Source organism: Rhipicephalus sanguineus, chromosome 4 (genome assembly GCF_013339695.2).
Source record: "Rhipicephalus sanguineus isolate Rsan-2018 chromosome 4, BIME_Rsan_1.4, whole genome shotgun sequence".
Classification (NCBI taxonomy): domain Eukaryota; kingdom Metazoa; phylum Arthropoda; class Arachnida; order Ixodida; family Ixodidae; genus Rhipicephalus; species Rhipicephalus sanguineus.
In genome coordinates this window covers 136,169,460-136,187,436 of record NC_051179.1, presented here as the reverse complement: position 1 = coordinate 136,187,436, position 17,977 = coordinate 136,169,460, and the positions used below count along the sequence as shown (strand labels likewise).

Below are 17,977 nucleotides of genomic sequence, written 5' to 3'. Positions count from 1 at the left end.
CAAAGTGGGTGCATCCACGTTGAGCGGTGCTGTAACTACCAGACATCAATATACACCGGGCAAACTCTCTTATATCAATGTACAGTAAACATTCAGTTACTTTTGAAAGAGGGTGTTTTAATTTCCTGTTATTCCAATTCCTATGACAGCGGGATGAACCATGTTTTTTTTCCTATAGTTTTGCAGCAAATTACTCCGAAAGCGACCAAACAAGGAGAGGGTCGCCGGCGTAAAAGCTAAAGCAAATATTGGTCATAGTCTCTATACAAGAGGAGAGCTATCATGATGAGCTAACGATGCGTGTAATACATGTATTTTAACTAACCCTGGTTGCGCTGCTGTGTCTGCTTGTTTCCCCCTCCTGCACTGTTTACGCTTACATAAAATACCTTCATGCATGACAACAGTTGCGTTGACAGAAAAGTTTCACGTTTAAGGCAGTACGCCGTTTGCCTCGCACGTCAGAAAAGCAAACAACAGCACCTGACAGAGCTGCTGCAACACACCTATCGCATACGCATACCACACTCGCGTGTTTTGCTACTAGCAAGCTTGTTCTGTCCCATTTGCTGAAGATATAATAAAAACGCTACCTCTGTGCCGCACATGTGGTGTGCCAGTAGGTTTTTGAGATTGCACGCCCATATGAAATATGTTGTAGTTTACGCGGTGGGCTGAAAACATAGTGAATCATCATGTACGCAATACTCTAGGATACTTTGAAAGAGAAGCTTTATGCTTTTTTTTAACTTAAGTAGGACACCGCATTATTTTATAGGTAGCGGCAACATCTATAGCAATAGTTACGTTTATTTCACATGAATATTAAACATAGTTGTCTAACACACCAGCGTAAAGGATTACTTGTGCACTGGAGGCTAATGTTGAGAGAGCACACTATATTGAAAGGGGCTGGAACAACCCAGGCAGCTGGCGCGAACGTTCCAAGTAAAGAAACGAAAATATTATGTTGGGGTTGCAGTGGGCAATCTATACGCGAGCACAATGCACAATAATGAGGAGACTTGGCGCGATTAGTAGATTTTCCGATTCGCACTCTAAATTAGCGAACACCGGCCTCTCTTCACTCAGTGAAAACCGACTCATCCCGATAAATCGCAACAGAAACATCATGCCTGGCCATGCGTGCCGCATACTGGCACAACCAAATGAATTCCACATACTGCACTTGTACTCTGGCCACTATACTTTACAAGGGGTTTGCCGACATCCATCCATATACTGAGATGGTAAACTTTTTCTGAGAGGCAGCTCGGTATTTCCGAATCATCACACACAACAATATGGCAGCACACTCAAACAACGTCGCGTCAGCCAGAACAAGTAAGGCAGGACAAAATGTTGGCTTCGCGCTAGTTTCCAGACCTCTCCTCTTACACTGACAGTGTCTACAGGCATGTAACCTGTTTGTTTCGCAAGTGCCCCAGAACAGCCATAAGGCATTGCGAGGGACAAGGTATGTAATCCTCATTGTCAATATCTTAAGATATGCTCTTTACTTTTCTGCACACACCCCTGCAATCAACACTAGCTAACGTCCAAGTTTTGCGATTAGGCTGAGCTGTGCTACGTTTGAGGTCGTGGGTTCGATTGTAGGCTACTGCGGCTGCATTAAGATTGGTGTGAAATGCCATGAGCACAGTCATTATATTAAGCTCGACCGTAAAGAGCTTCACATGATAAAAATGAAGCTCCCTATGGTGCGATTCATCATCGTATTATTGTATTATGCGCGCTAAATCACCGAACGTGCTTTCAGCAGCGGAGCTGCTTAAAGGGGCCCTGCGACACAATCTGAGCATGTCTTTTTCATCGGTTCTTCTGGCACTGTGGAATGCACCGATATTGTTGCGCAAGTGCCAACGCCGAAATCGAAGCTGTTATAATTTTAATTCACGGGATAAACTACCTTGATTTCGCACTATGGCGACACACATCGGCTATTTCTGCTACAGGAAGCGACGTGATGTCATGTGACAGTGACGACAAAGACCGTTCGTTTTTGATTGGCTTGACGCGACACGTGACGTGCAATATTCATATGGTGGTAGCTAGGCCATAGGCACCGTACACTGACCAGAGGGAGCTGCGTTGCTCGCATTGGCCCGTCCCATGTTCGCTGGCATTGGCCGTTAGGGGCACGCAGAAAACAGACGCGCGAACGCGTCCCCCGTGTATAGACGTCAGACTCTGGAGTTTCCAAGATGTGTGGCGCCACCTGTCGGAGAAGTATTGAGTAGTGCATAGACCGACTCTCTCGCACAGTTTGTTATGGGACGAGGTGCAACTAGCGAGTGCGAAACAACTATTGAGCCTAATATCGCGTGTGTTTGCGCATTTAGCACTCAGAACGAGAGCTGTGAATTGCTCTCCGCTAGTCGGACGCGCCACCGAACCGTCGTGAAGTGCTTGCTGGATCACTCGCCTGAACGACGGCGAAAACAGCAGCAGACGAGAGCCCTCCGCACGCTACGAAGAAACTCCGCAAAAGACGCACTGTTGCGTTTTGAATTGCCACGGACGTAAAAGGCTGAATAACAACGTTCAGTTTTACCGATTTCCATAGTTGTCGTACGAAGAAGAAAGGCGAGAGCGCTGATACGGGCCGTTGCGAGCGTGTTGGGTAAGCGAAGTACCCGCGTTCTCCACAGCTGGTGGCATGAATGTGTGGCTCTGCTGTTGTTTTGCTTAGCCCTGATGCAAAACCGTGGTAACCTTGACTATGAAGATCAGCAGAGGCTCTGACCGCGGTGCTTGTCGTGTAACACGAAGTGAGCAGCTAGAGGCAGACTGGAGACGCGTGATACGCACACCGCGACGAGTTTGTTCGTCACAACACAGCATCGCGGACGTACGTACGTTTTGAAGGCTCAGAGTTCTGGTTCTAACTAGCTCACACCACGTGCGTCATACAAGTAAATCGCAGAATGTTGGTCGTGACTCCCTTCAGGTTTGTTTCGCCCGTGTCCTCCGCGGTTGTCGTAGCTATCTCGGAGGCCACGGTTTTGCCTTTGATTGTACCCCGCGAAAGTGGACACGCACGTATCCCCATTTGCAGTACATACAAACGGAAGACGACCATCAAGAGACCATTTGAGGATGCGTAATAAAACACTCCAATGCACAGGAAGCGAGAGATGAATTAAGGGAGAATACAACTGAAAAGGCGAAAATCGCCGGAGCCATTCGCCCTTGATGAACCGAGTTTTCTACCACTGATCGTAAGATGCATAGCTAAGTAAATTGATCGTGTATGTAGGTACTTTATCGCTGTGGCATACGTATATACCCAATTTTAACGCATTTAGGCTCTAGAGAACGGATGTCGGAGGGCTTGCCTCGAACTCGGTGTCGTGTGATGCTCGCTTGTACTTGCGAGTTGCAGCGCGCGGGAATAACTAAAACTTATTTTGCATTGTACTCGCGGTTCGCTTTGATCAGCTTCCTTTGTTTCTGAAGCGTGGATTGGCGGAAGAAGCTTTCCAGGTCCTTGATTTTCAGGAAATATGCACATTCGCTTGCGGGCGGCTCTCCTTGCACTACCCAGTTAGTGCCAGGGCTACGATGAGGGCGCTGGTGGCGGTGTTTTTCGCAGCGCCGCCTGGGCAGAGTCTGACGTCTATCCCGGCCGCAGTCCGCCCACTCACTCAGAGAGGGAGACGCGCACATCGCGTTCCATTTTGAGCAACCCCGTCTCATTATTGCGTTTTTTGTCCACTGGGTTTTGCGTTCTGGCGCTGCAGTCGCACTGGAAAACTCGACTGTACGGTGCCTATACTACGGAGGTCTAAGAAGAGCAAAACCCCTTTTTATGCTTTCTCAGAAACAAATGATTCCTGTTTCTAACTGATATATTTTCAAAACAACGAACACGACGCTAGGTGCGTTGTGGAATGGTAATCAAACGATACTCTTCCGCGTTTTGTCTTTTGCGGCATCGAGCGACACCGGCCACACCGGCACCTGCGAAACACGCAACGCTCAGTTCGGCACGATGCTGTCAACGAAAAAAAAAATTCTAAACGCTTACCGGCCGACGCCTTCCAAGTCATCGGGCGTTAGCGTTTCGTCTGGGCCCATGGAGCCATCCTCGCGTTGCGCGGGGCTCAGCGACGCACTTTCAAATTGCAATGGCGTGCACGACATGCAAGCAATCGCTGCGTCGCAAGAGCTCGCGCTCGAGGTCTGTTAGGTCTTCCAGACTCATTTTGTGCACTACACGACAAATCATGGGAGCGTCTGCTAGCTGACGGACGTGGTTTGTCGTAAGCATGGTAACAAGGCCGTCAAAAAGAGGTGTAGCAATGTACTGTGTGAAGGCCACCATGAGGTGACATTTCCGGTATGTCTTTATAAGACGCGCGCAGTGATTGGAACCGGTCTTTGACGTCAGCGGGAGAGTGAAATCCGAAAAAAACGTTTCTCGTCGTCGTCTGCTTGAGTTTTGAACTTTGAGGACTAATAACTTCACTTTTCGTGCACCAATTTGCATAATTCTTTTTGCGTTCGTCTCGGCATTCATAACTACACGCATTTGCGGTGCTAAATAAGGCAGTCGCAAAAGTGTCGCAGGGCCCCTTTAAGCCAAGCATTGGTCCTTGGCGGGTGAAGATAAATGATCATCGAGAACCGGCACGCGCTCTCTTCGTCCTCTTCTGGTTCACTCCCAGAACACGTGCGCCGATTTGTCCAGCGTGGGGTGCAATACCTTTGATGGGCGAGAGAACGAGTACACAGAGAGAGAGAGAGAGAGAAGCAAAGATATAGAAAGAAAGGGGAACAGAAAAATTTTTGGCGAACGAAGTTTCTTGGCGAGGCGGGATTCGAACCCATTATCCGAAGGCGAGCGTCTTAATCACTCGGCTATCCCTGCAGGAAAACAGAGAGAGAGAGAGGTTTATTGTGACAGAAAAGCTGAGAGGACGGCCTGAATCAATTTTCTGACCTGCTACACAATGTTAGAAAAGGGAAGGGACTGGAACTGACAGGAGTGAGAAGCTTGCCCAGAATAGCATAGCATTTTAATGTAGAGTTTAGCGAGGGGGTGGGAAAGGGAAGTGACAGTTAGGAGGAGAGATATGAGGGTAAGAAGGGAAAGGAGGAGGGGCGATAGTAAGCATAACATCAAAAGAATTGAGAAAGAGAGAAATAAAGAGAAAAAATGCTGAGAGCGAAAGAAATAGATAGAGAGACTGAAATAATAAATATAAACAAGTAGAGGAAAAAAAGACAGGGAAAAACAGAGAGAAGAGATAAAAAGAAAAAAAAAAGGAATAAACAAAAAGAAAACAAAACGAAAACAAAGAAGGCCGCCCAGCTCCGTACTTCTTTGAGGCTTGACACCGCTAGTGCGAAGCTACCTTGAAGATTTGATTATATTTTTTCCATCTAGAAGCATCACACAAGCCGTCGTCCCCGTGACAGCTCTGCATAGTTATTTCTCTGTAACAGCTCTGTATTGTCACCTCACCGATTTCACGTTTTGATGCTGACAAAGCAAGCCGTTACAGGGTGTAAAAAGTGGAGAAAAAGATGCGGGACAATGAAGGTGATATTTTGGTTGCATGGTACACATATACTATAAACAAAAGAAAACTTGGCGAGCTACGCACTAGTTGTGTGAAGACTAAGGAAGTGGTGGAGCTTGTGGCATTGTCCTTCTCTCTTCCCTCACCCTCACTTCCCTTTCCCATATCTTGCTATAATACAGAAGAGCTTCGATGGGGGCTAGTTGGAACACACTGTAGAAAATTTTTTTAGCGCTGCAAAGTTGAGGACGAAAAAACATGGACAACACAGACGAAGCGCATCTAACGGCGCATCTAACACAGACGAAGCGCACCGTTGTCTCTCCTTTTTGACCTTCTTGTGTCAATAAATTCAGTTGTTAGACGCGCTTCGTCTGTGTTGTCCATGTTTTTTCGTCCTCAACTTTGCAGCGCTAAAAAAATTTTGCTATAATACAAGACAGCTCTTTTAACGCGAAACCTGCGAAGCACCGGTGTTTCCCATAAGTGCGCGTCAATAGCAATGAGAGGACGGCCTGCTCTCATTGCTACAGGCTGCGTCGCCGACAGCGTCCAGCGTTCATTCTAGACAGAGTCCATCGCAGAAACAGAGCTTTTCGTGAACCAACGCGCCGTCTTACGTTGTCTCCCGCGGGCGCGCGCGTACTCGCGAGCTTTTCCTGAGCGAACGACGGGCGACGACATGAGACACCATGACGGGCTACGACGACTGGAGACGCTGACAGCCCGAGCGCATAAGGTGCGTCGCACCTAAAACGATCATTGTACGTGCTTATTTTATAAGCTAATAATACCTTAGAGTCATATCAAAGCAATTGTGGTAACATATGCTGCTTCCATAAGAATACACGGTGATTCATGTATAGTATATAGGGGATAACGATAACCTCTGACAGCATGTGGATAACATATGGTGAATGTTGGAGCTCGAAACCTCGCCTTTCTGGCCTTGTACTAATCCAACCCTTGCCCTTATGAGCAAGTATTCGATTGACCCAAATTCGCAACTTCGTTTGCCATGCGGGCTCTCGAGACGCGATGCAACTTTACTGTCCCGCATGTGGTTGGGCGTGGCATCTACGAATGCGTATTCGTGTCTCATTGGAATGGCCAGCAGTGCGGCATGCAACATTTGCGCCTGCGAGGAGACGCTTGAACACATTCTATGCCACTGCCCATCATATCAGGCTCAACGACGTAGTATGGAAGTCAAGCTCTATCACCTGGACTCAAGACCACTGACAGAAAAGAAGATCTTGGGACCTTGGCCTACGGTCTCGCATATGCGCAAGGCCACGAAAGCCCTCTTGTGCTTCTTGAGGACCACCGGACTTCACGAGCGCCTGTGAACTAACAGCGCGAGTTCGTGTTGTGCAGTTTCACGCTGTTCATTCATCTCTTTCTTACTCTTCTTCTTTCTTCTTTACCCTTTCTTTTCTATTATTCCCCCTCTCCCCCACCCCAAGTGTAGGGTAGCCAACCGAGCCAAAGCTTGGTTAACCTCCCTGCCTTTCCTCTTCGTTACTCTCTCTCTCGCTCTCATTTATCGAACCATAGACAATACAATCGTGTAGGGTGACCAACTCTTGTCTGCGCGGTATGATGGCACTCGGACCCTCGACTTGCATTACGAGTGGGTTTTCGGAGCATCGACCTCCTCTGCGTCGAATCGTTGATCTTTTAAGCTTGTGGAGACATGTATCATTGATCTGTCAAGGTAGCCGACAGTCGAACCTTCGATCTTCTAAGCAATTGGGGTTGTTCTCCTTCGACTTTATGACCCGGTACAGACACGAGCCATCAAATTTCGCAGCTTGTTCGGTATCGCACATATGCCTTCTAACCATGTACAGCATTTAACCTTCACCTTCATAAGCATGCAGTGTTAGAGAAGGGATAATTACTTTACTATCCTCACCTGTCCGGAAGCGATCGAGGATATTGAGGCTCACATTCGAGTGGGTTTATATTTTGCCCTGCTCATAGTAGGCAACGAAAAGCTAGCCGAGCGTTACAGGAAATACAACAACATGACTGCTTTCGTAAAAACGCCCACGTGTGACTCATCCATCAACGCTATGCGAAGCACGGCATTCAAACTCCTGGGTGCCCGTATTTTGTGTATGTAGGGCAGCAACATATCATCGTGGTGTGAATGGTTCGTGGATCTTTATTGGACTAAAAAACGCCCATTCCACGTGTAGAAAATGCCATGTAAGGTATCTTTGCACCGGTGCAGCTAACTTTCTTCCTTTCAAAATGTTTAAAGGTAATTCGCCTTCTAAAGCAACAGGGAACATTGAAAGCCTGTGGTTACGATCTCAAGAAAGTGAAAATTTAGTGCTTCACTGAGCGCGACTGCTTATTATGTAAAAATATGCAACTTTCGTTTCTCCAGAACCTCTCAATATTCATCTCCACCCCCTGCAAAAGGGCTTTGTGGTGATAGCTGTTGAAAAAAAAAACATTTAATAAGCCCACATCCTTACGTAACACAACCTTTTATTATTCATTTCTGTGTGTGTGTGTGTGTGTGTGTGTGTGTGTGTGTGTGTGTGTGTGTGTGTGTGTGTGTGTGTGTGTGTGTGTGTGTGTGTGTGTGTGTGTGTGTCTGTGTGTCTGTGTGTGTGTGTTCGAACTTAATGGGATGTCTCCGTCAAAATTTTCCTGCCTTTAAAGGAGGAAACGGACGACGTACTGGGTTATTAGGAGAAAGCAATTCGGTTACGATATTATTGTGAAGCACGCCGTGGTCGTCGAGTGCGAATCAACTGTCACCGCCTGGACTTCATTGACGTCCACCTCAACCTCAATACACCGGTTTTTTTGCATGTTGAGCCCATGGAGACGCGGTCACCGAGGCCGGTAAGAAAACAGGCGTCGTGGAGCATGAAATGAGAAACAGGAGTGCAATATTTGCTGGGGTTTTACGTGCCAAAACCAAGACAAGATTATGAAGCACGACGCGGTGGAGGGCTCCGGAATTTTTTATTACGGGGTTCTTTAACGTCTACCTTAATCTAAGTACATGGTCCTCTAGCATTTCAACATCCATAGAAAATTCGACCGACGGGACTGCCATCACGATGGCGGGTCGGGATCGAACCCACGACCTTCAGGTCAGCTGCCGAGCACCGTAGCTACAGTACGTCCGCGGCGGCTGAGAAAGAGCGGATAGAAGTCGATGAGTGAGCGCATGACTCAATTCCCCTATTCACGATAATACTGTCGCTGCCGTACGAAACGTACTTCCGGCGCATTTCATATAGCATGCGTTCTCGCGAACCGTCTAACTGCATTACTGGTACGAGTTGTGTTCTGCATATGGTGAAATGAAGTTTTCCTGAATGCGTAATACAGAAACATTCAGCGCCTGACTAGACATGCTGTTGAAGCTTCTGAAGTTTAAACTGTGAAGTATATTTGCGCAATGCGAGAAAACATCGCGCGAACGCGCGGCACGAAGAAGGGTAACACAACACACGCGCTGTGTTGGGTTGTTCTTCGTCCCGTCCGTTTGCGCGCTGTTTTTTCCTATAATATATCACCAACTCGTCCAACTTTCAGTCTTGCTTCAGTTTGTTTGCGTCCATTACAAAGCTGTTAGTTGCTATATATGGTGCGACATTGCCTGGGCGAGGGGTGTTTGGACGCTCGGATAGATTTCACAGGGCATGTGTTAAATTGAGTGGCACTGAAGCCCCTCCTTCCCACTTGGTTGTTCATAACTCTTACCCCTTCTCTTCCTACCACCCCCCTTCCCATCCGTACCTCTTCCGGCGCAAGAGCCAATGTAAACCCCGCTTTTTATGCATTTAGCTTATATCGTAGCGCCATATCGGTCGCACGTGCGATGTCATTTGAGCATTTTATGCTGTTCGCCATGCAGTACCAAAACATCCGGTGATTTTTCTAAAGGGGTGGCCCCTCAACATAGGTACATTGTGTGAAAAGCAAAATTTTGTCTGGCCAACTGAAGCATACAGCTGAACATCAGTGTCATGGCTTGAGGAAGTAATTCATTCATGAAAATTGACCGCGAGCTGGACGGGACATCAGCGAAGAGCACCGGATGGTATGGATTAAACAGCACTGTGGCCCGACATAAACTCTCGTCTTGTGTTGTCTCGGGGGTCTCTAACAACAGCGACGGAGTCGAAGACCTGAAAAAGCCGGAAGTATGGCGTTTACTGCTATTTATATGACAAAAAGGGGCCGTGGCATGGCAAACGAGCACACATTTATGTTTTTTTATTGTTCTCTAGGCAGCAACCACAGTGAAAGACCTATTTCCGATAACTGACGCACGTGTGATGCTTCCTGCGTGCATTGCAGCTGTGCAACTTTCCTTGGCGTCGTTCGATAGAGCAATGGCAGAACCAACACTCGCGTTTCACCAAAGCTCTCAAGGCACGAGGAATGAAAAGAATAATGAAGCAGGCTCAGAGTGTGCCACAGGTGCGACTGATATATGCATCGGGATACTGAACAACTATATCATTTGCGCACTCGTAAAATTCATGCGGATCTCTAGAATACAAACTTTTGGAAGATTGGAGACCTCACAGTTTAGATGCATACGACTAATTGCCACGCTAAGGAAACCAGGATATATATTTTCAGGCTCGCTCTTGCGAATGTAGCCATGCTAGCGACGACTTGACTTGCGAGGACAGACTCGCGCTTATACAAGCGCTGTACATAACTATGCGGCCTGATACGTCAAGAGAGGGCGCCATATTTCACTGAGTCGTGCAACGCCCTCAAACAGGCGCTTAGAGCTGTTGCTTTGTTGTCGTTGTCGTTTTGTTTTTCTTCGATAGCACGGTTTTGTTTTTCTTCCGATAGCAAATTAAGGTGACTTGAGCGCCTTACTGATACGATTCTTATTTTCTGAAGACAGGCGCTTTCGCGGTGAGCCGCGAAGAGTTTCAACAAGCACAGGGCCATTACTTCACAGGGGATCTGACAATCTCGCGTTGTCAATCCACGCAGTCGACGGATGTACGTCGAATTTCCGGCATGTGCCTATTCTGACCCAGCTTTGATGTGTTTGATTCCTTGTGATGTTAAAATGAGAACGGAGAATGTTCACTGAATTCAGAATTGTTTTATATGGCCTTCATATACCTAATACTTGAGTCATTTCCTACAAATACGCACTGTTGATTGAGATTGGTAGTTTTTTGATATAGCTGGCGCTAATGGCGGACCAGACGTTAGTCCCTTCTACTCCACGCCGTCCTCCTTTCGCGCATTTCAATTTTCAATCATGCTTTGAATTTCGGTGCTCCTACGTAAACGTTACTGAGCCTTCAAATTTGCTTTCTTGTGAAGTTTCAGGAGCCATTTTTTAGAAGATATTTCTACCATACGTGTTCTTTGCCACTGACAATTGCATTCGCTAATAATAATATTTCCAGAATTCGGATGAACTGAAATTTTATTTTTCAAACAATTCGAACATACCACTCTCTGCGTGGACAAGGCTTGCATTCACAGATATACTTGCCCCCACAGCTGTTCATTCGAGAAGATTCAGCTGTTCAGTGACCAAACGCGCTTCGGAATGAATGTCCTTGCAGAGTGGGCGCCGGATTCTACGCCTTGTGATCCAGCAAGTGTTGCTATTAGTGCATGCCTACTCAACGTTATTGCCCTCTTGGTCGTTTAGTGGTACGGGCAGTATGCTTTGTCCTTCAAAACCAGCCGATAAGGCCCCAAGAATATGTTCAGCAGTGGAAATTTTATTCATCGCACTACGCTGCTGAACCAAAGGCCACGTCGTACGTGCCTTGAGGCAGTATTACGGGACAGGAGATTTATGCTCAAATGTTGGCGGCTTTGTACCGTCATAGCTAATAGGGTCTTTCTGTTTTACTCTCTCGGAGATAAGTCGCACGCCTCTCCAATTCAAAATTATTTTCCCTGCTGGAAACATTTCCGTTGCCTATACCTACAATGTTGCAGGCCTAGACATTGTACACCTAGATAATTGTTTCGTCTGTCTATTTCAGGCAGCTCAGTAGATGTTTTTTGATTCTTAACAATACATGCAGAGCAAATCCTATACTTCGAATGAGGGATCACGCTCTCTCGATACTGCTTACGTCAGCTTGAATGGGGCAAATGACCGAGGAAGCGGTAGTCACTGCAGCCGTATTCCGCCTCCGTTTTAAGTGCAGAGCAGCTTGGAGGCCCGGGCTGCCGTATGCTTTCATCGTATGCTGTCGTATCTTAGCGTAACGCAAGCAAAACCACGAATAGCATAGCACTTTGAGCGTGCGCTCGCGCCAAGGAGAAGTCTTCCTCTTGTTCTTCGAGTGCCTTGATGATAAGTTAAGTTCGGGGCACTTTGGGGTCCCGGGCTGTCGTATGCAGTCCTCTCTTGGCGTAACGCAGGCGAAACCACGTAATAAAAAAAAAATCAGGAAGCAAGCGAGAAATATAAAGAGAGAAAAAGAATGAAAAAATAGAAATAGCAAGAGAAAGGAATAGCTGAATAGAGAGGAAGGAATAAATAGAAAAAAAGACTGGAAAAAAGGCTGGAAAAAACGGAAAAATAGAAAAAGAAAGAAAGAGAGGAGGAAAGAAAGAGAAAAGCGAAGAGAAACAAAGAAAGCTGCCAGGTCCACACTTCCTTCAGGCTTGGCACCCCTATTGCAAAGGTGCCTTATTATTCTTCTTATTATTTTTTTGTAACTCTGGCCCAAAAAGCAGTGCGGTGTGCAGCAATGCTAAATCACAATGCTTCGCCAGCGCAAACATATGACACGCCCAAGGTACCTCATTTGTGTACATCAGCAGCCGTGAAACAGCAGCGTGTCAGAGCATTTTTTTGCCTTGTAATATGTGACATTTTAGCACCCCTAAAAAATCGTAATGTCCTATCAAGGGTGAATGGATAGAAACAAACTGGAATGGGTTAAGAAACAGGTCTAGCAGCTCACTTTTATATCATGAGACCTGGCGTAACTCAAGGAAAACGCTTTATAACGGTCAATATTTTCACCAAGAGGCGGACCGAGTTCAGCAGCCCTAGCGTCGCCACACCGAGAATTGAGTCCTGTTTTATGTGCGGAACACATTAGGGCCCGGAATGTGGTGTGTTGTCGAATGCTGCCTAGCTTGGAGTAACGCAGACAAAATCATACAGAAATAGAAAAAAAGTGGAAACACGCGAGATATAAAACGAGAGACAAAGAAAAGAAAAACTACCAGAAGAAAAATATAAATAAATCGAAATAAAGAGAGAAAAAAACACCAAAAACTGGAACAGAGAACAAGAAAGAAAGAGAGGAGGAAAGAAAGAGAAACAAAGAAGGCTGCCCGGCTCCGCGCTTCCGTGAGACTTGGCAGCCCTAATGCGAAGTTGCCTTAAATTTTAAACACGATAGTCTTTCTTGGGGAACTTCAACGCAAAGATTTCTGTCTGTCTGTCTGTCTGTCTGTCTGTCTGTCTGTCTGTCTGTCTTTCTGTTTGTCTGTCACCCGATTCTACGACCCGGCCATAGTTGAACCACTTGCTTACCGCCCACCCATCTTGAACTGGTACTGCTGTTCATACTTGTGAACATTGTCGATTAAAAAGTAAATATTACGCATATCTGAAGCGCAGCATCACTAGGTAAGCATTAGGTGGTGTGTTCCTTTAACAGAAAATACATAGATGCGTAATTCTAAAGACCGTAGTTTCTTAAGAGAGAGAGAGATACGAAGAGGAAAGGCAGGGAGGTTAACCGAGCTTTGGCTCGGTTAAGCAGCGCTGAAAGTGCGGCTGTGCTAAAAATGCCATATGCGCGCCGACGAACGCCCTCTGCCACGGAGGAAGGAAACCCTCTGCACAAGCTCATGTTTCCCAACGTATTGCGAGATGGCGTCCACATCTCACGCAGCGCCTCCTCTATCGTCTTTATACGGCATTTGCAGCGGCGCACGCAGACACACGGCCAATTTTTTAGGGGCGAAGCTCCTTAAGGCGGCACCCGTTCGTCCCTCGTAGTCGTAGTCGTAGTGCGTAACCAGTCTTACGCTTTGACCTCCAAGGTGGTGCCGGTGGGAGATCTTTCCTGTGCGTTGTTGAACAATAAAGAATACGCAGCGTTAGCTAAAAGCCGACTTCTTCTGTCTCTCATTCCCATTAGCAGCCATTCTTTACCTCTAAGGTAGTGCCTGGTGAGATTTCTCCTGTGCGTGATTAAACAATAAAAATTTTGTTCAAAACGCCGTTGATTGATGAAATAAACCAACGAAAGACGCCACATGTTTTGTAAAAGCAAAACGAAAGAACGCCAGATGTTTCTAAAGCAAAACGAAAGGACGCCAGCTGCTTAACGAAAGACGCCAGATGTTTTCTAAAGCAACGGTTTTCTAAACAATGAAAATTCACAGCGTACATGTAAAATTAAAGTGAGCTGCAAGTCGTCATAACTCATCGAACCTTTAGTATAAACGCGCCCGATCTCACGTGGGTGAAGATGTACTGGGCAGATTTCACGGAAGATTCACGGTTTACCGATGAACCTCCGCAGCTTCGCCCACTCGTCATCATTCACTCCGTGGATATGGTGTGATTTTTTTTCCTCACTACAGTAGACAAACGGCCGCCGCGCCACTTGTGTTCCCGTAGTAATTTAATCACCCCACGAGAAAGGAGTAGCTATCCTGGTGACCCATGGTCAGAACACAACAATAGGGTCGCAATATGGCTTAAGACTGCTAGCGCGCACAGTCTTGCGACCGCGACATCGTTCGTGCGATCGAGTCAGGGGCTTTCCGCCTAATTCGCCGGAGAGGTTTGTTGAAAGAGGAGGGAGGGTCTGCGGTATTGAGCGAGAAGTTTAGGTGAAAGGCAGGGTACGTGGGGTGAAATCCACAACCACACCAATGCGTCGGTACGAAAAGTTGTAGGTGAGTGCTTATAAAGCCGATTTTGACAGTTGGCGCGGCCTTCCGTCGTAAAGGTACGAGCCAGTTGGAAGCGTTCTGCGTAGAGATGGCCACCCCTGATGAGGACCGCTGCTCGGAATCATCGCATTGGTAAGCGGGTACCGTGTCCAATGTGTATGAAGGTTCTCACCCATACAATAAAGAGAATGGCGAAAAACCAGTCATACCTTGGGTCTCCGTACTGTAGGCCTAGGATGCAAGAGGCCATGTATCCATGTCTTTTTCGGAACCATGTCTCCTTTTGACTTAACCTTGCCCCTTTTCGAGTGGCCGGACGCAACTTTCGTAGGGAACACCTGGCCATAGGTGCACTTAAAGCGCTCAGTTAGTCCATTAATTTCAGGAAGGTAAGCGATAGTCTTACAATGGGTGACATGACATTGTGCAGGCCTTCGAACACTTGGAATATGAATTCATGCCCTATATAACTAAAGAGTTCCCGTGGAGCACCATGCCGAAGCACGAAATTGCGCAACAAGGGGAAAGCGACTCGGCTTTCAGTAGGGGCAGAAAGAGCTGCAGTTTTGACATAATTGGTGAGGTGGTTGACACCAACCATTATCCATCGGCTCCCTGTTACATTACATGGAAGTGGGGCGTAGAGGTCGATGTCTACATGATGGAAGGGTCGAACAGGGCATGGTAGAGGCTGCAGAGCGCTGGTGGGGCGTTGCGGCAGAACGTTGGGTTGTCGGCCTGTGGGACGACCACAAATATATATGCGTAAGAAGCTATACATAGCACTCCAGTGAAATCGGTGCCGTAACCTCGCATAAGACTTAACACACGTGCGTGAGTGCTTTGTGGGTCGGCATGAAGGTGGGCGCTCATATGTTGGAGCGCAGGTGAAGATAAATTACGAGAAGCAACGTGTGACCTTGAGGTGTATGGTTACGACTGTAGAGCAGCATGTCTCGCACGGTGAAACGACAGCCTTGACGGCGCAGCGGGGCACAGGAGGGATTGGCGACGATGGAGTTCGACAGAAGACAATGTGCAACAATACACAGATCTTTTGTGTTATTCTGATAGCATGGAGTCCGCACTGAACGTATTGACGTTGTTACAATGTGCCGAGAGGAATGCAGTATTGCGTTGTCGAGGAGAGCGAGATGAGGCACTCACGTCGGAGTTTTTGCCACCATACCTGTGCGCCACTTGAAAGTCGCATCGTTCTAGCCGAGGGGCTCAACCGACCTATGTGTCCCAATAGATCGTTGAACTGCAACCACCAGAGAGCGTGATGGCCGGTAATGACGCAAGAAAGTCTACATAAAGGCGGTGTTAACACTTTAGAGGAGCGTATACGACGTTCCCTGCGCCATTACAGCTGACGTAAAAACTCACAGGGTCCCTTGTGGGTACACCTAAGACAACTGGAAGGCCAAAGCCATTTTCACTTTTAACTCAGTCGATGTATTGCTCCTGCGCTGCCACCTTCCGAAAGCTTTGTGCAACTAAGGTGGTTTTGCATTGCCTCCAGGGTCGGACGCATCTCACCTGGTTTTGGACTGCCTCCGCTATAGGCTCACCGTTGATCAAGCTGAGATGCATGTGTTGACGTCACAGTGACGTCACAAATGTTGGCTATATACGACATCACTATGGCCTCATACGGTGACGTCATCACAAGATGGTTTTTTTGCAACACTTGTGTGGGCGGCCACGGAAGACGTCGATGCGGGACGCCGGTCAATTTTCACATTTGACGAGGCATCTAAGGCTTTAGCCTGAATAAACGCGGTCGCTGCAGCGAGCGAAGCGACCTTCGTACATCCTGTGCCTTCAACGCAAACTTCTTGATGAGAACACAATACGTACACAGGTATCACTTGTAGGTTGATCATGCTTGAGGATACGTCACGCATGGCCGCTGACGACCACTCCCGGCTCGTCAAAGTACGCATTTTCTGCCGGAGACGCTCAGTCCAACTCCCCGGCAACCTTTTCATGTGGTCCTTTTAACGAGCATGACGTTTCACTGAGATCGCGAAAATGCGCCTGGAGTGTTCATAGAATTGCTATTGCAATAATTCGCCAGGCCTGCGTACAACACGCCGCACAGAAACAGTGGCAGCCGTATGAGCAACCTGAGAACAAGCTTTAAACTCTCTTATGGCGGCACTGCAAGTACAGCTGCGAGGCACCCACTCCGCAATAATTCATTATCATTTTGCGATCTAGCGAGGAACTGACTACGCGTCTGTAACATGTGCATTTACAGAACGGAAAGCTTTGATGATTGTGCGGCTGGGATGATGATAATAATGATAATAATGAACTAGGCTGAGCTCTTCGTAATGAGTGGGATGCTTTACACTACTCGTTCGTTACGCAGTTCACATAATGTGACACCTGGTGCGCTTGTACGTTTTGCCACGCAATACTGCATTTGTTAATGCGACTCGTAGAGCGACAAGCGCCTGCATATGGCCTTCATCCAAAGAAGCTTCAAGCACTGATACAGCTGTGTAGTAGAACACCTAACCTTCACGCAGATGTTCGATTCCGGCTCAAGCCGTGTTGTTGTTCTTAACTGCGCACCACAGATGCGATGGACATCGGCGGCAGCGGCGGCCGCAGAAGACATGGCCTCTACAATTGGCTGGGAGCTCAACTGCTTACGCTGTGAAAATTATTTGACCAATATCTGGAACTCATTATTTTTGCAAGCTAGAGTGGTTGTAAGTGATATGCACACCATGTAAACCACGGTGCGTAAGCTTTCTTTGGATGCAGGGTCATTGACGCTTAGGGCAGACACCTTATTGACATTCAAGAGCTCATAGTTGCTGATCTTTGGTCTAACATTAAAAAAGCGATCCCGCCATCAATAGGTGTCTGGTCAGGCACATATTTTGAATGAAGTGAAATAAATGTGGAGGTCATGCTGGCCTAAATATTATTCAGGTCTGCCCAGGAAATTGACCTACCCTTCGAAGAAACGAAACTGGCGCGCTGCCTACAAAGCAGGTAATTCGCACTGAATTGTTCGTTCAGTATCATCTTTCACCACAACGCAGACCCCTTCGAGAAAGAAGATCGCTGTTAAGGTGGGGTGGGACATTTAATGTGAGTTTCAATATTTGGCTGTTTAACAGTGGTAATAAAAGCTATGGCTATAACATTTGTAAGGTATTTGAAAGGTAAACGTAGGTTTCAATATAGTCCGAAAGTAGTTTCAAGTTGTGTACTGGCTGTTTTTATTCTAGATTTGTAATTTTTTAACATATGTGCTTTTTTGTTAAGATCTGGTGTCTGCAGAGCAGTACAATTTTCCACAAAGGTAGAGACCAAGGCTTGACAGAAGTGGAACTAAATTTGTGAGCGTACATCAAAACTAACTAGGGTTAAGGCTTGAGCAAGTTGGTTAATTGTGCAAAGAAGGGAAAACAGCGCTGAATTTCGGACGAACACAAAGGAAGACAGAGGATGACAAGCGCTGCCGTCGTATGGATTTCTCTGTGTTCGTCTAAAAT

General features: G+C 47.0%; 1 protein-coding gene across 1 annotated transcript in view; it reads right to left on the bottom strand.

Moving 5' to 3' along the window:
- Window positions 1-17,088, bottom strand: part of LOC119390730 (monocarboxylate transporter 2) — a 66,826-nt gene extending 49,738 nt beyond the window's left edge. The window contains exon 1 of the mRNA XM_049415348.1: window positions 16,987-17,088. Within this exon, the coding sequence (XP_049271305.1) occupies window positions 16,987-17,088 (102 nt within the window). The remainder of the gene's footprint in view (window positions 1-16,986) is intronic.
- Window positions 17,089-17,977: the final 889 nt, after the last annotated feature.